This window comes from Pantherophis guttatus, chromosome 6 (assembly GCF_059756535.1).
Source record: "Pantherophis guttatus breed Tessera chromosome 6, ASM5975653v1, whole genome shotgun sequence".
NCBI classification, from domain to species: domain Eukaryota; kingdom Metazoa; phylum Chordata; class Lepidosauria; order Squamata; family Colubridae; genus Pantherophis; species Pantherophis guttatus.
This window is the reverse complement of record NC_142068.1, coordinates 102,301,425-102,324,831: the sequence shown is the minus strand read 5'-3', so window position 1 is coordinate 102,324,831 and position 23,407 is coordinate 102,301,425. Positions and strand designations below refer to the sequence as shown.

The 23,407-nt window shown below is 40.2% G+C and overlaps 1 protein-coding gene across 1 annotated transcript in view; it reads right to left on the bottom strand.

Annotated features, from left to right (window-relative positions):
- The window catches only part of NRG3 (neuregulin 3), a 567,176-nt gene that overhangs the window by 343,705 nt on the left and 200,064 nt on the right, over nucleotides 1-23,407 (bottom strand). The window contains exon 2 of the mRNA XM_034434743.2: nucleotides 2,081-2,210. Coding sequence (XP_034290634.1) covers nucleotides 2,081-2,210 — 130 coding nt within the window. The remainder of the gene's footprint in view (nucleotides 1-2,080; nucleotides 2,211-23,407) is intronic.

Below are 23,407 nucleotides of genomic sequence, written 5' to 3'. Positions count from 1 at the left end.
TTCTTACCTTTTATTTGGCCCCGCCCCCAATCTATTCGCTGCCTCCCGAGTCCCAGCTGATCGGCTAGAAGGAAAAAAACTGTTTAAACTCTTGCCGTGGGGCTTCAAAGGGCCGCCCTACAGCTGATCAGTGTTAAAAGGCAGTGTGGTGGTAGACTAGTGCGCTCGAAAAACAAATGGGTAGACCGGTGCCTCCAAAAACAAATGAGCAGACCGGAACGCTCCAAGAACAAATGGGTAGACCGGTACAGCTCTGCAAGCAGTTAAAAGCCTGGTAGACCGGTACCTCTGCTAAATCCTAAAGAATTGTCACATGACCATCAAGCCATGCCCACAAAATAAGCCATGCCCACAGAACCGGTAGTAAAAAATTTTAGAACCCACCCCTGATTCAAATACCCTAAGCAAGTATCTATTACCAATCGCTCAGAGTCCCTTAAGTGAGATGGGCATGGGAGAAATTTAATAAACAAGCAAATTGATAAACAAATGAATAAAATTAGGGCCACACTCTGCAATGGCTATTAATAGCCATACTACGTTTGTTTCAGGGACAGAGCCAATCAACAGTGTGTCATCTGTCTATCTTTGACTTTTAGCATCCACATTTAGACAGATTCATTTTCCCTTTTATGCAAGAGGATGAAAGCAATTCAGTGCAAACACAGTGATAAATACGGCAACTGAGATCTAGCTCATTGCCCGCTGAAGCAACCAAACCAAACAGCCTCAGGTAGGGAATTTCCAAAGAGGTTATTGAAGATTTATTGCCAAATCACTCGATTGGTATAGGCCAAGATGAATCTGGGCACTGGGCTTAATTCGGACTTAAAGCGAGCCATTTTTGAGGTCATTTAGTCAAGAGCCCAAAGGACATTCGTCCCTTTTGAGTTACTTACTTCTGAGGTTCCTGGGAGGCTGCTGTGAAATTAGTCACCAAATTCAAAATCATAAATTGAGAGCCTTGTAAAGGCTCACAACTATAGAATCCATGCATTAAAAAACAGGCCTGGGCATTATAGTTGAATACTATTAAATAACGGCAGAACGCAATCACTTCAAAGGAAGAACTCAAAAAAAAAAAAAATCCTAACTGGGGATAACTTTGCCAACTTTCAGATGAGAAAAGAAATCTAATAAAACATAACATGGGCAGAAAAATAAATATTCCTGAGATTGGATGGAGCCAGTAATCTGAAGAAGCTGATGTGACTATTCTTTTCATTCTAGATTTACTGTATTTCGGTTACATTCAGAAATTTAAGCATAAACCCATTTATGAATAAAACTTATACATATGTGAAAGTTGCTATAACAATAAGCAAAGCATTTTGTATAACAACCCCTGAACATCTAATAACTCACAGACTAAAACTTGTGATTTTTCTGAATCCAAATTCTCCCCAAATGATAAAATAATAAGCATCCCTTTGGCATAGGAAACCCCCATTTGGTAATACGAAATGTTAATTAGATGTTATATCCTTGGTCAGCATTCTTGATGCAAACCTTCCTTCTACAGGACAGCATGCACCACGGATGGTCCCGATCCTTAAGTCCCTCAATCCTAAACGCAATGATGTTCTCAAACATTAATTCAATTACGCAGTAGTTCGGCAAACTTTTATTGAACATCTGAGGGCCCTTCATCAATATTCTTTTTTTTCCCACCTCCACATATAAAGGGAAGTAAAAAAAAAAAAATCACCTAGTAATAAAATACTGAAAACAACTTCCACCTCTAATGCGTACCTTCTAATCAGCTTCTATTTTCCAACAACAAATTATCTTGAGTTTGGGGGAAATCAGTTTAATGAGAATCACCATTCCCATCCTCATTATTCATTGATAGGGGGTGTTCACAGATACCATCAGTAATCTTTACCGACCAATTGTCACGAGCTCTAGACATGAAATCTAATCCAATTTCCTTCTTGCTGTTTTTTTTAAAGTAATATTTTAAACCAGGTATATTTATTGTGCTTGTTTTAATCTGGGCATGGGTGTGCATCTGAATGTTGCCATGATTTAAAAAACACAACAATGATCAACCTTTTATATAAATAAAAAAATGTCTTACCTGCAGTGCTTGTGAGATCCTGTTAGGGTTTCAATGACAAAGCATTCGCCATCATGAAGACAGTATGCAAGATCCTTATCCTTGCATGGCTTAAAGTGCTCAGATTGTTCAATGGAATAGGTTGTTGTATCTAGAGAAGGAAGAAACAGAATGGAGGAAAAACACATTTTAATATAATAGATATTATTCCCACGGACCATCAACTTTTACTTTAAAAAGACTCAGCTAGGAGGGTTGAGCAGAGATGGAAATTACACCATTTGTCACTCTAGACTTCAAAATAATTTCTGTATTTGGAGATGCCAGCCAGTTGCAAATCCATCTGGTGGTGAAGCTATCTATCCTACTTTTTTTCTAGCTTACCAAGAAGTAGGCTGTGGTCTACTTTGTCAAATGCCTTCCTGAAGTCTAAGAATATTATGTCCATAGTATTTCGCTGGTCTACTAATTTAGTCACTATGTTAGAGAATGAAATAAGATTGGTTTGTCATGAGTTGTATTGCTATTAGGGATATACCCTCAGATCTATGGAAAGAAATAGGAGATTCTAATTTTCTCTTATCATAGTTCCTAGTATTGGTTCTATGATGTTTCTTGAAGCATTGTAGAACATAGAACAATAGAGTTGGAAGGGACATTGGAGGTCTTCTAGTCCAACCCCTAGCTTAAGCAAGAGACCCAGACAAATGGCTATCAAGGCTCTTCTTAAGAACCTCCAGTGATGGAGCACCCATACCTTTCGAAGGCAAGCCGTTCCACTGGTTAATTGTTCTCACTGATTATTGTTCTCATTATGTACTTAAGAAACAGAGAGATGGTTAGGTTAACATCAGTCACTGGTTCTGAAAGAATGATGGGGAAGTGGAACATGAGAAGCTTGCATCTCTACTCTCATCAGTTTGAATCTCTCTGACGTTTCACATTGAATAAGATGCCGGGGACCAGACTGGCCCTTTCACCTTTAATGCATGAGCTATTAAAACCACAATTTCCTCATTTTCATCTCTGTCAATCAGAATGTGAATTTTCCATCTAGAATCATGAACTATAAGACAACTTGCAAGGGTTTCCTATTATTGGAAGGAATCTTATTGGATGTCAGCTGTATAATAATTAACTCTGGGTTGATTTCTAAGGCATCAGAGATGTCATCTTTTGAAATTCAGTAGGGATTGATGCCAAATCTTAGAGACATGCTTAAAATGAGTCATCAAGACTCTAACTGATTCCATCTCATCTTCACCTATTACTTTTATACTGTATTTATAGTTTCCATCTGGCTGACAACTATCATGAATTTCATTATTTCCTGGTTGGAGAGACCCTTCTTTTCTCTGTCAAGCATTTCTGAATCATGACTTCTTCCATATTCCCCAAATTGCAAGTAATTATTTCCATTAAAACATTAATATTCTGAGTTTCTCCTTGCTTCCATTCTCACCAACAAAAATGCATTAGGTTTGAAAATATTAGGATAATATACAAATATTATTGGATAAAAGATATATAGATATATAGATATTAGGATAAAAAGTATATAGATATATAGGATAAAAATATATAGATATAGGATAATACAGATAGATAGATAGATAGATAGATAGATAGATAGATAGATAGATAGATAGATATGGTAGGTAGGTAGGTAGGTAGGTAGGTATGGATGGAGATAGATAGATAGATAGATAGATAGATAGATAGATAGATAGATAGATAGATAGATAGATATTAGGATGAAAGGATTTCTTAAGGTAGCCCAAATAAACCTGTACTTCTCACACACAAATCATAAATGTTGCAGCTTTCTGCTGTTTAGCAATAAATATCATGTTACCTTACCTCCACAATATTCTCATCTTGAATAGCAAAAACATATGTAATCCAATATTGTAACCCACAAAGAAATAGAACCATAGGTGTGGAAGGAAAATAATGGTGGAATGAAAACAAAGGAAGCCACCCAGTTGATGCCATCAAGGCCTAACAGTCCAGAATCCAAGTCAAACGCTCAAGCTTTTTTATTTCCATTTATATTTTAAAAAAAAAATCAACAAAACCCAAGCCTATTTGCAGCCTCTACGTCTTGTCTCTCTGGCTCAGTTTCTCACACGCATTCCAGCATGTCCAAAATAGTTTGCCCTAATTAGATTCTAGGACATTTGCAAGTATATCAGAGGTATTGCGTAACACTACACAAAGCAAGAATTTTGGGTTCATCTTTCACTTTCATAATTGGAATAGGATGGAAATAAAAGAAATAATTTTCTTTGAACTTTCTTATTCTAGTTTTTACAGCCTCAGAACAGTTTCGTTGTACGTCTCAGTGAGAGCTAGGCCTGATCATCATTCTCTATTAAATCAATGTTATTCTGTAGGTGGATATAGCCTTTAATTATCCTTTATCCAATCACCACGGAGCCAAATGTTGATACATTACATTCTAATTTTTAAGCAGATCTTTCATACCACCACATAGATAACATACAGTACAATGATTGGTCCCATTTGATTCAATTACATTTCCTCCAACCATTTTCTTTTTATAGATATACTCTACCAATAAAAGAGAATATTGCAGTTCAGGGTTGAAATGTGGGGTCGCTGGTGCTCTCTGAGCTTGGTGTTTTTCTTGCAGACATTTTATTATCAAACTATGATGATGTTGCCTAGTTTGGTAATGAAAACGTCTGCAAGAAAAACACCAAGCTCAGAGAGCACCAAGGACCCCACAGGTATTCTATGATATTGCTAGAGAAAGGGAGAGGATGGAAACCCAGCTCCTGGCTATAAGAAATCATTCCAAATTTTGGAAGCACCACTATTTTGTGAGATGAGCAGGGATTGCAAAATTCTCTACAACTCCTTCAAATACAATGCAGTGAAGTCAACTTGACATCCACTGGAGATCAGCAAAAGATTAAGTATTAAAGTACAATAAAAATTATTTATTAAGAAAGTGAAATTGCCAGCACCTTATTCTAAACCGGGCTTCATAAAGTGGAAAAGGACAGAGGAACAAATGAACCTGAGACTCATTGAGACTGTCTTCCTTTATTCTTTTATGAGTCCTTAGAACCAGCTTTTCACTATTAGTGGCAATGAATGTGGCTTCTTGTGGCGATGGATGGATGGATATCATTTCTTTTCTCTGTGAAACGTCCTCAGAGCAGATTTGAGCTAATCAACTAAATAAAACTAGGAACAAAAAGTATGATGACTGGGTAGTTCATGAGTAATACTCACACCTTCAGTTACTTGTGTGTGGGGGGGGGGAGGAAACCCCAACCATCGTGGCCTCTTCCGAGTGGTGCATAAAACTGGTAGGCAAATGTCTTAGCTTGAAACATATTTATGTGTTAGTGTTAACCTTATAGTGTGTGGTGTTGTTCCTATAGTCCTAGGAAGAAAATGTGAATGAATCAATAGAGTGAATACAAGTAATCCTCAACTGATGACCACAACTGACAGTTGTTAATCGAATCATGCCCCATTTTGCGACTACCGCAGTTGCTTAGTTAGTAACACGGTTGTTAGCATGGCTTCCCCATTGGCTTTGTTTGTCAGAAGGTCGCCAAAGGGGATCACATGACCCCAGGACACTGCAACAGTCATAAGTACATGCCAGTTGCCAAGCATCTGAATTTTGATCACATGGAGATGCTGCAACAGTTGAAAAACAGTCATGAGTCACTTTTTTCAGTGCCGTTGTAACTTAGGTCACTCACTAAATGAACTGTTGTAAGTCAAGGACTACCTGTGTCATGTTAAAAATTGACAGTTGACTGTCTTCTTTGAGTTAGCTATAGGCATGGGGGGGACGGACAGATACTCAATTCTACCGAAGCCGTAGTCTCTAAGGGGGACTCTCTCTCTCTCTTCTACCTTTTCCACATCTATTTGTGTGGTGTAGGTACATTAGGTCTGGTAGTAGGTCTGGTAAGAGGTCTGCCTTCTGAAGTCAGGATGTGTTCTGCCTCAGCTCCAGATTCCCAAGGATTGTGACACACACCAACGGTCCTTATCAAAGTTATAACATACCAAGAATAAACAAAGTCCGGCAAAGGTTGGCAACCAGCCCAGAAAACAAGATATGGTAAGACACTCACTCTCCAAAATGCTCTGTAATAATTACATGTTGTTTCCAGCAAGTAATTTCTTGTGTGGTTGCCATCCTGCTTTGGATATTCCAGTTTTTTAAAATGAATATCCCACTTCTACCACTACTTTCTCATGGGTCCTTTTAACTAGACCCTGTTTAGCGGGCTCCAAAAAACAAAAGAGCCAACAACACCACGTCCCTAGACACACACACACACACACACACACACACACACACACACACACACACACAGTCTTCACAGCTATTACTCACTCCTCATCACTACTCCACTCTTTCCCACTGCTATTCCAAGGACTCCCTGTGAGTATAGAGAAAAATCCTCCTTCTAGTTGCTTAACCTCCACACACAGCTCGCTCTCTCCTTCAGCACTGCTTTTATAGAGAGCTTAAAGAGATAGGATGACAGGAGCAAAAATGCCATTTTCTGAGCAACCTCTTCTCTCACCCTTCCATAGAAAGGACTTATGACAAGCAAAACTTTAGGTATTTATAGAGGGACGTTGCTGCATTGGGTGGCTAAACATCTATCAATGTTTCATGTTTCTTCCTCCAAAAGTCTTTGTTTTAAAATAATTGATATTCAGCTTTTCTTTTGTGCAATAATTAGCTTATCTGGCTAATAGTCTTCCAGGGCCCATCTCGATGCAGAAAATGAGAAGGAGGTGATTGGCCGCTTTTGAATGGAATGGAATGGAATGGAATGGAATGGAATGGAATGGAATAGAATAGAATAGAATAGAATAGAATAGAATAGAATAGAATAGAATAGAATAGAATAGAATAGAATAGAATAGAATAGGTCCTTGGAAGTCTTCTAGTCCAGCCTCCTGCAGCCTCAAGCAGGAGGCCCTAGGTAATTTCAGACAAGTGGCTGTCCAGTCTCTTCTTAAAAGCCTCCAGTGATGGAGCAGCCACAACTTCTGGTGGCAATCTGGTTCCACTGGTTAATTGTCCTCACTGTCAGGAAATTAATCCTTAGTTCTAGGTTGCTTCTCTCCTTGGTTAGTTTCCATCCATGGCTTCTCGTCCTGCCTTCAGGGGCTTTGGAGAAAAAGTTGACCCCCTTTTCTTTGTGGCAATCCCTGAGATATTGGAGATTACCAATATCTGATAATGTCACCCCTAGTCTCCCATTTCTGTCTGGTGCCTTAACCACCAGACCAAACTGGCTCTAACTGACTTCAGATATCAACAGGAATCCAAGCTCCAATTGTCGCCCTCAAATTCCTTTTTCCTCTGCTTGGGGTGCAAATGTGATTCACACCTACTGTACTAACACTTTAAAATATTAAAACACAATATGAGAACTGATCCCTGAGACTAAATGACTGATATGTCTCCATTATTCAGCCCATAAATCTTAATCTTGGTTCTCAGTCCTTCCCTTCAATATGAAACAAGCATTAAAGGCGGAAATTGTGCTAACACAAACAGAGGGTGCTTAATGCCACTAGGGAGAAAAAAAAAAAAAAAAGCCCAGGTCTGAAAATATAGCTAGGTAATAACACTTCACATGTTATAGCTGTGTGTGACATTTACCACTAGAGACGCAAACTTATCTGCTTATCGCTGAATACAAATGATCCCATTTCTAGCATCAGCAAAATATGAACAATTTCCTCTTGTATTTATTTGTCCATCTCTATGCAAATTTCTTAATGAAGTTCAAAATGGCCCAAATCCATAGAAGGGAATGGAAGAAGCTTCACATTAGAACCAAAAAGGCACATTGATCTCTCCAATACAACTTTACTCTGTCCTTGTATCTCAGGTAATCCTCCATTTATGGCCATAACTGAGGTTTCTGTTGCTAAGTGAGACAGTTGTTAAGTGAGCTTTGCCCCATTTTTACGGCCTTTCTTGTCACCGTTGTGAAGTGAGTCACTGCAGTTGTTAAGTTAGTCCTACGGTTGTAAAACGAATCTGGCTTTCCCGTGGCCTTTCCTGGCCAGAAGCTTCCAAAGGGCCCGTTTTTAGGATTGCAACCGTCATAAATATGTGCCAGCTGCCAAGCATCCTAATTTTGATCATGTGACTGCAGGGATGCTGCAACGGTCATAAGGATGAAAAAGTCACACTAGGAGCTTAGAAGTCATTTGTTTTTCCAGTGCTGTTGTAACTTGGAACGGTCACTAAACAAATGGTTGTAAGTTGAGGTTGTCCTGTAACCTCTTTGTGGCCACTTGGGTTGATTAAACCAACTCAAGGTCAGGGCTGCCTCTGTTCCTTTCCTAGGAAAGAAAACTCCTGGGCTCCATAGATTTAGAGAGAAGTACTTTTACTAGGAACAACAGGCTGGCTGACACTCACTTTTAGGACAATGGAATGACACTATAATTAAGCAATTGAAATATAAATTCCTACACATATGTATGTGATTGTCACCTCAGTCAATTCTATAAGAACTTTAACTTTTCTCCAAAAAGACCAAAACCAGAAATACAGAAATACAAGAAGAAACTCAACTGAAATATGACTTTGCCTAGTTTCATCTACAGTCTTTGGAAAATTCTTCTATAGTTTCCTCACATAGGGTTCATGTGGGGCTTGGATGTCACCTTACACGTAACTTGTACTTCGCACCTCTGAAATGTATGAAAAATACACATTCAGGGCAGGGGTGGGTCCTACTTACCTTTACTACCGGTTCGGAACGGGATCACGCGCACGCGCTTGCTTTGCTCACACATGCGCCTTGCCTCTGTGCATGCGCAGATCACAGATGACGACATCCGGGGCGGTAGGCGGGGCCTACCACCAGTTTTACTACTGGTTCTTGTGAACCGGTCCGAACCGGGGCAACCCACCACTGATTCAGGGCTACAAGCACTCTTTCTCCCCTTTTTTTTTTTTTTTTCATGCTGCATCATGACCAACAAAGGACAAAATCCGGAATATTGAAGGAAGTTCATTTTTATCATGTTCTTGAAAAATATTTAAATATTTCCTTCTTTCACAATTTATTGGCAGAAGGCATTGCAAATGTCAACTCTTTTTGTGTGATTCTTTCAGAAAAGTGCATTTAACAACTTCCATTTTTGTTTTTAACCTATTTTTGGTTAAAATGATTAAAATTGTGTGTTTTTTTTAGCACTAATGTGTAATCTTCTATTTAGTTGTTAGCTGCTGCTTTAGCAATACGGATTGGTTTTAAAATATTATTAAAGATACTTTGAAAGCTGTCTGGGGAAATCTTTATTTTGACAAGCTATATATAAGGCTTTCAGTAAATGAAGGAACATATTCTGGGAAAGTCATTTTATTGTAGCATTGTTCTTATTGATATTCTGCATTTCCTCATAGATCCTCTTACCTCCCATAATTTAACCCATTATTCTGCATAATTTCATCTCAAATATATCTTTCCATGATTTCCAAGTAGTCAACATAGAAAGGAAACATACCTTAACCTTTCTAAATATCTTTCTTATGTATTTCTTCAGCCAATACTGTATATATAGCCATCCATCTCACAAGCAATTCTGGGCGACATACAACAGAGCTAAAAACAGTTAATAAATACATGTATTATTTATTATCAGTGTTTATATTAGTATAAAAACCTTCCTATAACTAGGTGTCTTTAAAGATTGTTAGCCCCAACCCGTCCGTTGGGACCGAAGAAGCATCTTGGATGAGAAGCAAAACATTAAAAAAAAAAAACCTAGAAAGTCTAGTTGCCTTTTGGAAAAAGCTCCTTTGGGACTTCCTATAGCTGCAAAGATTTCTTAATTTTGTTTCACCTCTCAAAGGAAATAGCAGGTTGGCTTTGCAATTAGGGGACAACTTAAGAACAATTATATGTACACCAATCCAACTGGAATGGAAGAGATGCTTTCTTTCTTCTTAATTAGTTGGCCAAGTGGTGCTGAATATGAATTTTATTGCCTGTCCCTTCTCTCTTTCCAAAGTTTTGCAGACCTGCCACTTTAAAATTCATGGCGAAGAGATTCAAAACACGGGGAATACACCTTCAAGTTCTGCCTTTCAAAAAAAGAAGGAAGTAAATATTTTATAACCCATGAGCATTAATATTGCCTTTGAGTGGTGAGACTGGATGGCTGCCATGTTTCTTTATCAATATTAATGTTCTTGATATTTTACTATGGTATTTTACTATGAGTTACCTTGGTTTAATTATTCTTCTTACGGACACTCTCCCTCCCACTTCTGTTCCATACATCACCAGCTATCTTCTCAGCCATGAGCCATGCCTATAGCTCCCTTCATTGAGCATTATGTTTAAACCTAATTGACTTAGGTTTAAGGTCCCAGAAAGATGTTTCCTGGACCCTGTGATACACACGTGGAACAGGACCAAGGAGGTACTACATGGCATAGGAAGGAGCAACAGCAATGGAATAGATTCTAGTGAGACTAGATAACACCTACCCATGAAATATTGTAAGACGGTATTAGGCCATGAAGCTCAAATACAAGGGAAAGTTCACTCAGTTCACTCTGTGAACTCTTGTCACTCAGGGGATGACGGAGGAGGAAATGGTTAAATAGTGTCATTGACACAAAGGTCATGAATTTGGAGAAATTACAGGAGACAGGGGAGCCTGGCATGCTGTGGTCCATGGAGTTGTGAAAAGTCAGACATGACCCAGCGAGTGAACAACAACATTAGGTCAAGAGCAATATAGACTACACTGTTGTCTCTATGACTTCTCCCTAGGGTTTGGTATTTTTCTAAAGCTCTGGAGTTAAAAGAAATATAAAAGTTGAATAATCTGTTTGGTCATGACAACCAGCAGTACGATCCCTCTGGGATCATCATCGCTGAAACAGTGAAGTTCTCAAAATGCAACACAATACATCAGATATCTACAGCAATTGTACTTTTTTATGTCCTAGACAGAGCATCTATTTCTACAACATCTGCTCAAAGTTAAAATACTAGCAAAGGACATTAGCAGATAGGAACATGAACCAATAAAAATTGGCCACCATTGTTTTTCTTATCCAATGCCACCACTTATCAAATCTCCTTCTTTATCAATAACTCTTGGAAAAACAGCTATTTCCTCCCTAACAACTGCTTTAAATAACATCTCAAGAATATCTTGAAGCTGAAGATACTTCCTGGATGACAAAGAAGAACCAAGGTTGGCTTAGCAGGGGGAAAAATATGGGAGAAAAGGACCGTACTAGTTTAAATCTAGTTAAAATATATACCTTTCACGCTTTGCTACTTTTTCCCTCCAAGTTAAAGGCAATGAAAGATTGTAGGAACTCTGGAGAGAGAAAAAAATCACAGAGATAAACAATTAAGATGTAGAAGTCAAATCAGTTGGCAGCTTCTCTTCTAAATGGCAACTTAGGCTAGATGGGGAGACGTGCAGGAAGTATATATTTCAATACGTTGTCAGAGACTGCAAAGCACCTCACTATAAACGAGCCTGGGAGATTCCTATGACACTGTCCATGATTCTGCATTTATACCCAGAGGGTGTTAAAGATACCTGACCAAAATTTGTATCGTTCTTGCTGCTTTGATCTTCCCCAACTGTGTTGGCCTTGATTCAAATACAGTCAAAACGACAGGGGGGGGAGTGACAGGGGGGAGTGAGGAGCACCCCAAACTCTAAAATAATTACAGGTACTGGTAGTCCTCAACTTACAACTTCATTTAGTGAATGTTCAAGGTTACAATGTCACTGGAAAAAGAGGCTTGGCAACTGGTTCGTATTTATGACGGTTGCAATGCCCTGGGGTCACATGATCAATTGCCTTTTCTGACCTTCACTTATTCACTTATCAATCATGTGACTAACCTAAAAAATGCAGGGATTCACTTAACAACAGTGGCAAGAAAGGTCATAAAAAGGATGTGAAATTCATTTAACAACTGTCTTGCTTAGCAATGCACATTTTGGGCTCAACTGTCATCACAAGTCAAGGATCACCTAAATACGTTTTAGGTTTTTTATGATTTTAAAGTTTACGTCTTTACTTTTCTGCTTCCCAAATACGGGAAAGTGAGCGTGCAAAGCAGACATCGTAACATACCTGAAGAATATATAAATCATCAAATACCGTGGGGATTAGAGGGGAAAATAGACACAGCATGCACAGGAATCATTTGGAACAGCTTATTCCCTCTCTAGAATAATTACAGACAGCTTTATCCGGAAATAAGCCATGCCGATTTGAGAGGAACATACTCCTAAATAAATGTTGATATATTTTCCACCCTTATCGTGTTTTTACTTGTCATTCAAAGATACCTGGGCATGCAATCGAATTCCAGAGCAGTGCTAAACTGGGAAAAAAATTGCTAAAAATAAAACCTCGTTGTATTTTCCTCTTACTCTAGAAAGACAAGAGAAGTAGGTCAGGATGTAGGGCTTCGTGGAATGAAAGATAGAGATAAATAACGTAATTCCAACTCTCAGCTGGTTCCCTCATCCTGGGGAGAATGTCAAAAGAATTATTATTCACTGGAGCATCTATCATTCTGACATCCTAATAATATGGGAATATGGAACCAAGCAGCATTATTGTCAAAAATACCTTCATATAGGGATATCAATGCATCATTCATTTTACGCTTTTTTTAAAAAAAAAGAAAAAGAAAAAGAAAAAAAGAAAACAGTTATTTTGACTCCTTTTATCTTTTTGCTGGCTGTTTGGCTCTTTTATGTCTGAATCCCAAAAGGAAAAAAAGAATAGCAAAGACATTTCTATAGCATTACTTTAAAAGAGGGCCAGCTCAGGGGTGAAATCCAGCAGATTCTGACAAGTTCTGGAGAACCGATAGCGGAAATTTTGAGTAGTTTGGAGAACCGGCAAATACCACCTCTGGCTGGCCCCAGAGTGGGGTGGGAATGGAGATTTTGCAGTATCCTTCCCCTGCCATGCCCACCAAGCCCACCACACCCACCAGGCCACGCCCACAGAACCGATAGTAAAAAAAAAATGGATTTCACCACTGGGCCAGTTTACTGGCAGAACAGCCTCTCCATTGTAATAGATTAGATAAGGCGGGTCTGCTCCAGATGCCCTCTCTTAAACGCTGCCTCCTTGATGAGACCTCAGAGGGATGTCTTCTCTGTGTGTCCCCCCCCAGCCCTTTGGGACAATCTCCCTTCGGAGATCTGGAGGTCTTCCCCCAAGCACTGAGCTAGGATGGGGGTTGAATTGGAGGTGGTTTGGCCTGGTGTCTGGAGGTGGGGGAGAGATTTCACCCAGCAGCAGGAATGGAGAGGAAGAAGGGGACAGCAGTGGCCTTTAGCATTGAGGGGAGAGTGCCACACAGAAATGGGAGCACGTAGGAATGCCACCCCCTCCTCCCTCTCTGTTCCCACTGCTGGGCAATCCCGTGTGAAGAAGGGGGCTAGCAGAGAGGGGAGAATGTGAGGTTGCTGCTTCTGGGGTGAGGGGACCCCCCCCCATTCACCCGGCTTCTCTTCCTCTCACAGCCAGCTTTCCTAGTCTAGCTTGATGCAGGCTTGCTCCCCAGGCCCCCATCCATTCCCCCCCCCACAAACAGCCAGGCAAAGCTACACAAAAAATCAGCTCTCACCAGCGCCCAGCTTCACTGACAGAGGGCTTGGAAAGGGCAAGGAGAGAGAGAGAGAGAGAGATCCGATCCAATCTCGAAGAGTTATATCAGGGCTGATGGTGGTATGCTCTCTCTCTCTCTCTCTCTCTCTCTCTCACACACACACACACACACACACACACACACACACACACACAGCTGGGATCTTTCTTTCTTTCCTCCCACTCCCCTCCCCACCCACTGGAGACCCCTGGATTCCCTCCCCAACCCTGCCTGTCTCATACAGACACCACCCAAATGAGTGATATAGAGTTGGCCACACCCACTCAGTCACATGACACCCCTCAGCCATGGTCACCCGGTCATTAGGAAGAACTTGTTAAATTATTTGAACACCGCCACTGGTAGTAAAACCATATTATTCAGGTTAAATTGCCGTGTTGCCACTTTGCAATAAATACCATATTTTTCGGAGTATAAGATGCTCTGGCGTATAAGACACACATTAGCTTTTGGGGAGGAAAACTATAAAAAAGAATTCTGCCTCTGCCTACCAGCATCCATCAGTATTCATCTGGCTAGCATCCTTGCAGCAAACAGCAAAAAGCCTGGTCAGCTTCGGCAGGTTATCGCAGCCTGATTTAGCAGGAACAGCTGATTGGTGATTAAATCGGCCTCCTGGAATACCACCAATCAGCTGTTCCTCGCTGTGTGGGTCACCAGAGCCCATCACTGCCTCTGCACATCGCATTTTTGGCTTTTGCATGCGCCATTTTAGACCCATTCTGGGCTGTGGGGATCACCACAACACATTGCCGCTGAACGCTGCCTCCGTGCGTCGTGTTTTTGGCTGGTTCAAGATGGCGGGGATTGGCGGTGGCAATCCATGCTTCCTGGAACCGGCCAAAAATGAGATGCACGGAGGCCAAAAACGGGCCATGCAGAGGCTAAAAACGCGACACGTGAAGGCTGAAAATGGCTAAAGGTTGGGGGCTGGCAGGTGGGCGGGGCTTCGGCAACATTTGGTGTATAAGGTGCACCACAATTTCCACCCACTTTTAGGGGGGGGAAGATGCATCTTACACTCTGAAAAGTATGGTAAGCAAGTAAGAGCCTTGATAGTACAGTGGTTTAGTGCACCCTGTTATTAACACAGCTGCCTGCAATTTCTGCTGGTTCGAATCTCTCCAAGGCTCAAGGTTGACTCAGCCTTCCATCCTTTCTAAGGTAGGTGAAATGAGGACCCAGTTTGTGGGGGCAATAAGCTGACTTTGTATAAAATATACAAAAGAATGAAGGCTATTGCTTAACGCACTGTAAGCCGCCCTGAGTCTCCGGAGAAGGGCGGCATATAAATCAAATAAAAAAAAAAAACTATTCCATTCTATTTTTGGATTTAAGAGAGGTGATATTTGAGATTCTGGTAACCAATACCTCACAATAGGATTATGTTATACTTGGTTCATTTAAATCAGCCAAAATAGAATGAAATTATGGCTCCCATAATATATATTGCCTTGATTAAAACACACACACACACAAACAGAAAATATCTGTTTCATATTCACATAGCTAGAAAATCTAGAGCTGGAATAAAACTATATGATGTACAATAACATTTAAAACAAACAAATAAGCCTGAACCAAAAAAAACCCACCCACCATATTTTACCTGCTAAAAGAGCCCATTGAACCATCTCATTCTGCTGTGTAAATCTGGGCAAAAAAGAGAGGGGTGGGGGGAATTATTACATTATTTTAAAAAGATCTGAATTCTATGGATACTTTCAATGGATACGCTCATTTCTAGATGGATTTCTCAAGAAAAAAGAACAACTTTTTTTCCCTCCTGCCTAGGGAAAAAGGAAATGACGAAGCTCAGAGACCACTTTGGCAGATGCAATATACATTCCTGATGATATATCAACACCCTTCAAAATAAATATTCTTCACAGATTGCTCAGTTGTAGGTTCTCCTTCCACCAGAAGGATTAAAATCAGCTCCCAGCATTTCTGCTTACATATCTTTATTGCTCAATTCTGCCTCTGTTTGCTAGGGAAATAATTCTCTAAACTTTCAACATTCTGAACAACAGCTAATAATTCAAGAGCCTTTCTTTTCTTAGCTTGGGCCTTGCTTTTTGTCTTCATTCTGGCTCGGGTTTAATTTATGTTTAATCACTGTAAGGTAGGTGGTTTCTTCATACGTTACTTTTATTTATTTACTTATTTGTATCCGACCTTTATGATTTTTACAAATAATTCACATAGCGAACATATCCAACACACTTTCCCTACAACCACAACCCTGTGAGATGGATTGGGCTAAGAGAGAGGGACTGGCCCAAAGTCACCCAGCCGACGTTCATGTCCAGAATAGCAACAGCAATAGCACTTAGACTTATATCCCACTTCACAGGGCTTTCCAGCCCTCTCTAATCGGTTCACACAGTCAGCCTCTTGCCCCCAACAGCCTGGGTCCTCATTTTACTGACCTCAGAAGGATGGAAGAACCTTGAGCCTGGTGAGAATAGAACTGCTGGCAGTCGGCAGAGTCAGTTTGCAATACTGAATTCTAACCACGGCTCTTGATAGAACTCACTATCTCCTGGTAATTGGCCTGAGGTCACTCAGTTGTCTTTTGTGCCTAAGGTGGGACTAGAACTCACCATCTCCTACTATTCACCCAATGTCACCCAGCAGACTGTCATGCCTAAGGCAGGACTAGAACTCACTGTCTCCTGATGATTGGCCCAATGTCACCCAGTTGGCTTTTTGCCTAAGGCAGGACTAGAACTCACTCCTAGTGATTGGCCCAAGTCACCCAACAGACTTTCATCCCTAAAGCAGGACTAGAACTTACCATCTCCTACTATTGGCCCAATATCACCCAGCAGACTTTCATGCTTAAAGTGGGACTAGAACTCACTGTCTCCTGGTGGTTGGTTCAAAGTCACCAGCACTTTCACGGCTAAAGCAGGATTAGAAGTCACCATCCCTTCACTTCTAGCCTGATGTCTTAGCCACGAGACCAAACTGGCTCTCAGTGATTATCATTATTACCAGCAAGTGAACTATTTTCCTGCTAAAACCAATATATTGTAAAAAATACATTTGGGTGGAGACCTGTTTGTTTTCTTTCTTTCCTTCGAATGAGAGGCCTCCCTCTCAACTGAGAAGTTGCAGAGAAGTGTTTCTATAATGATTTCTAGAATATTTTGTTATTCCAGGACCTCTTGTGGACCCCTTACAGTAGTTGTGCAGAACATATCTTAGTTCCTTGATTTAACATTTATAAGATAGTTGCAATTTCAACAGAGGAGAAGCTTGTAGCTCATACTTCATCCAACTCTAATCAAAAAGAAAAGAAAAGGATTTGCTTAAAAATTGCATGGACCTACAATGGATGGTGAAGCTGCTGGGATTGACAGAGATGGTGAAATTCACAGCCTTGTTGAAAGAAAAGACTTTGACAAATTTTATTTTTATATGGAAAGCACTTTTGGACTTTTTGCAAGAAACTGAAAGAAATGAAAAATTGATTTGAGGATTTGAGGATTGGAATTATATGAGACTATGGAAATAAAGTAGACAAATGGTATTAGACTAAGAGTTTGATGTCTGTTCTTTAACTATATCTGTAGAAGAGAGACTGGCTTCTGCCAGGGAAGGAGTCAAACAGGGAATCCGTTTAGACTCTTTACGTAGTCACAAGAGGGTGAAGTCCAACCAGTGGTGGGTTGCTCCCGGTCCTGTCCGGTCCTTTAGAACCGGTAGGAAAAGTGGCAGGAGACTCCGCCCACCCGCCCGGATGTCATAGTTGATGATCTGTGCATGCACAGTAGTGCTTGCGCACACTCCCATTTGTGAACTGGTAGTAAAGGAAAGTAGAACCCACCCCTGAGTCCAACCCTCCTTGAAAGCCATTGAACCTTATCTAGATTTACTTATCTAGATTCCTGTGTAGAGACTTGAACAATAAATTAGTAATTTTGAACTCTTTTTCCGACATATCTATACCAAGGTAAGTCAGCAGTCATTCTTGTTCCATCTTTCTTTGTTCACTGCTATCGCCTCTGCCTTCATTTACTTCATCCCTTTCCTGAACTTTCTTTTATTTTTAAAATAAATTTTCCCGTTTATTATTTGTTAATGCTGAACTTTTCCTTTGAAAATCAATAAAGTTATATATATATATATAAAGAAATTCAACAGAGAAAGGGAAGCCTGAAGCTGACATTTCATTCAGCTCTAGTCAAAAGAAAAAGGGGAAAAAAAGACAAAGATTTGCTTAGAAATTGCCTACAAGCAGATCGTGACTCTTAAATACATCGTTCAGTGGTAACAACTCCAAATGGCTGGTTGGGGTGGAAGGTGCTTTTTGAATGCAGAGAACGACAATTCATAGGAGAGCATACATATTCATGGGAGCTCAATGAAGGGAACGGTGAAAGAGCTGTGCAAAACCTTTTTATCGAATTCTGCCTGGGTTTTCAGAAATATGTAGGTCAGAAGTTATGAAATAACCTCATATGGGGAGGAAGAAAGAGGGATTTATTAGTCTGACATAATCTTGACTTCGCTCCTCTGGTGTGCAAGATACGCTCCATTTTAAGGTTCTCTTCTTTGATACCCTTCATTGCAACATGTCTGGATTAGAAGTTCTTCTAAAATTAATATTATGGTAGATGGTTACATAACAGGAAATTTGCCAAACTCAGTGGGATTTTCCATTTGGGGAACAATGTATATACATTGGTCCCTGATCAGTTCAATTAAAGAAACTCACTGCCACTAAAATTAATGCAAAGAAATGTGTTATGATTGCTAAGGATGACAGTCCTTTGAGGGTTGGAGGATGGGGAGACCTTGAAAGGAAAATTAATAAATAATATGTAAACTAACCTAAATACCCACACAGCTATTTCTCCCAGGAACAGATACAGCTTCTTACTGGATTTAAAATCATTATAAAATTAATCTGTCAAACATTTCTTCTTTAATTAAACTAGCTAAGGAACTGAGGAGGGGAGGAATAGACTAATTAAATGATATTAACATACCAAGGACATTTATGTTTCATTTTAATAAAAGGTTATAAAAAAGTTTCACGTTACTTGGTGAAGGGAGGGAGGGAGGGAGGGAGGAAGGGAAAAGTAAAACTCCTGGAACTTTAATTCTAGTAGCAGTGGTGGCAGGGGAAACTGCCAGAGATTGCATTTCCAAAAGGTGGCTTATATTAAAAATAAATTTTAAAAAGCCATTGAGTTTCCATCTGCTGCATTTGGATAGTCAATGCAAGGGCAAAGTCTTTGACACTGAATTCTTTCAGATAAATAGGAGAAGCTTTTCAAGGCAAGATGAAGAGACTTTCAAACGTGGTTATTCAAAAGCACCAAACTAAATAGGAATCTTTTCATGTATATTTATTCTCTCTCAAACATCCTTGATTTCTCCTGAACCAGTCCAGGCTGGCTGAAATATATTGTAACCTATGAAATCAGTACAGAGAGACACGTTCACTGTCTACCATAAATCTTAATGCTTTATGCCTGGATACTAATTTTTTCCTCAAATATACTGATTTGAAACTAAAGAGAGCATAGGTACACAGAGCTCTGCAAAGTTAGCAAGCATTTATTGAATAAACAGTTACAGACCAGCTAGCAAATAAATTAATGGACTAGATTAGGCTTCCGCAAAAACTTTCATGAAAGCAACGGTAAAATACTTTCTTAAGTTGCTTGATGAAGCCATAAATAGAAGCATTCAAATTATCAATTCAAATTACAAGATCCTTAACATTCATTCGTTCATTCGTTCGTTCATTCATTCATTCGTTCGTTCATTCATTCACAGTAACAGAGTTGGAAAGGAGGTTGGAGGTTTTCTAGTTTAACCCTGGGCTCGTGCAGGAGACCTTATAGCATTCCAGACAAGTGGCTGTCGAGCTTCTTCTTAAAAGCCTCCAGTGTTGGAGCAGCCACAACTTCCAAAGGCAATTTTTTCCACTGGTTGATTGTCCTCACTGTTAATAGTTTTTGGTTGATTCTCTCCCTGATTAATTTCCATCCCTTGTTTCTTGTCCTGCCTTCAGGTGCTTTGGTAAATAAGTGGGTTCGTTCCTTTATTCATTCATTTACCATACATTCCTAGAGATCTAAGGCTGAAGTGCAACCAGTGATTAAAAGGTTGCAAGACTGATTTTGTAGACGTGGAGGAAAGTGCTGTGCATCAGCTAACCAAGCTTTGCCCGGCAGGAATTCTTCCTGGTCCAGAGAAGCAGGGAACATCGCTAACCGGAAAGCATCAGATGAGCAGACAAAGAATACATTGAAAAGGAAGCAGAAGTTGTGAAAATCCTGTGCCAGTTGAGGGAAAAGACAATTCTACTAAGGTCCACAGCTCTCGTCTGTCTTCTAACTATGGTCTCTCCCATTTTGCAATAGAGGTTGGGACTATCATGGCTTCTGTAAACAGCTGGCTTGGTCCTTAAGGAGAACCTGACCAAACCATCTGGCCCAGGGCCCACCGCTCTTTTCTCCTTTCTGAGAAGCACTTGGGGAATGCAGTTACACTTACCTGATAATCACTTTCACAGGAATTCTCCATTCTCTCATTTCCAAGGCCAATCGCCAATTCCAAATCCATCAAATTCAATTATTCATAGACCTTGGCATCAGGAAATAGTTCATTTCTCAATCTCTCCCGTTAAAATGAAGATGATATTAAATGTTTGGTTTAAATTATACCCTGATGAAATGCTCTACAAGATTGCCCTTATCATCGCTGCTATGGTCCGCGTGCTGATGAAATATACTTAGCTATCCTGCAGAGCAATAAAAGTCATGGACTGTAAAGATTTGGAAAGAACATAAGCTAATTTGGCATCAGTAATAGTAGTAGTAACAACATCAGCACATTTTATCCTATGTACACCTTTTGCGGTGGAATGCAGTCCAGTCCCAGGAGGAAGGGGCTCTTTCCCAGGGAGCAGAGAGACAACATAACTTCAGATCTTTAACATGCAGAGTGAAGGTGCATCCCTTCCCAGCCCTTTGAAAGGTATCTCTAATAATTATGCAGATTTTGCAGTCCTAGTAGACAATCACTTAAATATGAGCCAGCAGCGCTGTAGCTGCCAAAAAAGCCAACACAGTCCTAGGCTGCATTAACAGAGGGATAGAATCAAGATCACATGAAGGGTTAATACCACTTTATAAGGCCTTGGTAAGGTCACACTTGCATCTAGTTCTGGTCACCACAATACAAAAAAGACATTGAGACTCTAGAAAGAGTGCAGGGAAGAGCAAGGAAGATGATTAGGGGACTGGAGGTTGAAACATATTAATGATTGCTGGAATTGAGTATGTCTAGTCTAGTGAAAGGGGTGACATGATAGCAATGTTCCAGTATCAGAGGGGCTGCCACAAAGAAGAGGGAGTCAAGCTATTCTCCAAAGCCCCTGAGGGCAGGACAAGAAGCAACGGATGGAAACTAATCCCCACAACTAAGGACCCCACCTTTAAAGATACGAATCTACAAACGTTACTGTCTCATAAGCAAGTCTACTTCCTGGTGTTTCTTGATTTCCAGACTGGAATCTAACCATCTCAGAACATGCAGAGATTCAACAGCCTTCCTCCTTTGCAGATGTGTGATTCGGTTTCACTCTGCAACACTGCTAGGGACTGAGCAAACAAATCACTCCTGTCTGAACTAGGTTACCAAAAAACAAAACAAAACAAAACAACAACAAAAAAAACCCCACCCACCTTGTACTTCCAGAAGTCAATTGGAAGAAGCCAAGAAAACTTAATATACCAACTCCACATCATATGACTTTCTTCTTCTTCTTTCCCCCCCCCTCCCTCTTGTTGCACACCCAGCTGTAATAAAAAAAGTTTCTGGTCTGCGAACGGTGTTATGGACAGAATGCAATGGGACATATTATTTCTTAGTAGGGGCATACTGTTGGAACCTCTTGCGTATCTTGCCTCTACATGGCATATTATTTCACTGTGTGTATGCAGTGTTGGGGAATTTGCAGTTAGGTGGTAACACCCAGCAAACCTTGACTGAACTCAAAAAGATATGTGGCTTGGATGAGAGAACTCTCTAAATCCCAAAGCTTTGAAAACACCGTAAAATCACAAGGTCACGAGCTAGATAGAGAAGCTGAAAACCAGGCAGTAGAAAAGGCCGTGTGCATTCTAGGTGGAGTTGCAGATGAAGTCACCGGAAACCGAGCTCAACCTGAAGGAGGCTTCACAAGTCACACCAATTCTTGTAGAGGAGTACCTCTTGGTCTGTGGGTGGGTAGAAGGATTATCCCTTAATTTATGGGAAGGAAAGGTCAAAAGCAAAGAGACTGAGATAGATAGATAGATAGATAGACCATTATATGAACAATGTCCAGGTATCAATTGATCTTCTTGCTGAAAATAAATAAAGTGGATTTCAGCCTGTTACAATGCACACATAGGAGATAAAGACATAATACTTTAACCTTGGCTCTGCTATATAACTGGCATGAGTTTTATCATTTGCACTTGCTGATTTTCTTCATATTAATGGCTGTTCTAGGAGCTACAATAAAACAGCTGTGCCCTTGCGTCTCAACTTATGAGCTTTCTACTTCCAGTGTCAGACTGCAAGAAGGCTAATGATATAATAGACTGTGGAGAAATCTAAGGTAGGTCTTTCATTTGCAAAGAGTACATATTGTGGTCTAAATCCCTCAGTGTCCTCTGCTTCTAGACAGAGGGGGTCACATTAAACTCACTCCAAACAAATCTAACTTCAACACACACTCTGGTGGAGTTATTTTGGCATAGGATGGCTTTAAAATCTGAAGAAAGTCTCGAGTCTCCAAATTACTGATCAGTTTTTGTAGCACACTTTATAGGCGGTAGATACAGTTCTAATAGCCTCTGTGCAGGACAAACAGGCAGAAGACTAGCAAAGCACATTCAGGAACACCAACTAGTAGTCATGATGATGAAAACTCCTTAACTGCAAGACACATGGACAGACTCAACCAGAATTTCAACTGGAAAAATGTGACTCCCATTTTTCTTCTCATCCAAGAAGCTTCAGAGCTGAAGGAGCTTCTTGGATGAGAGGCGAAATGTCTTCAAAGAAAAACCTCTTGAAAAAAGCACCTTTGGAACAACCATGACCTGGATAACGGAGAATCTCCATAGACATTTGGAAAACTGTGAGCATCCAGAAATGGCAGAGAATTCCTGGAGGGCTGGCACTCAGACAAATCAGCCATTAACAAGCACATAGAGATAAACATCATCTACATACCACTCAAAAGAGACCATTAAAAAGCCCAAAGGAAACAATGAGACCAAATACCTTCTCACCAGCAATCAACACCTAAATTTGTAAGTTAACACAAAGATTAACACTAGACCAACAATCAAGAAGGAAACAATACCCCAATCAAGGAACTACCAAGGTAGACGTACAAGCTAACAGTAAACAGCCTAATTAAGGAACTATCAGGAAACTAACACTGGCAGGGCAAGCCAGTACTATATAAAAAGAGAGCAAATCCACTGCCTTCTTGCACTGATGACATTACCTAGCCACGTAATGAAACATTTTCAAGAAAACAACCAAGCTCAGAGGACACCATGGACCCCACAAAGACATCTCCCTCTTTTCCTTCTGCTTGAAGAACAGT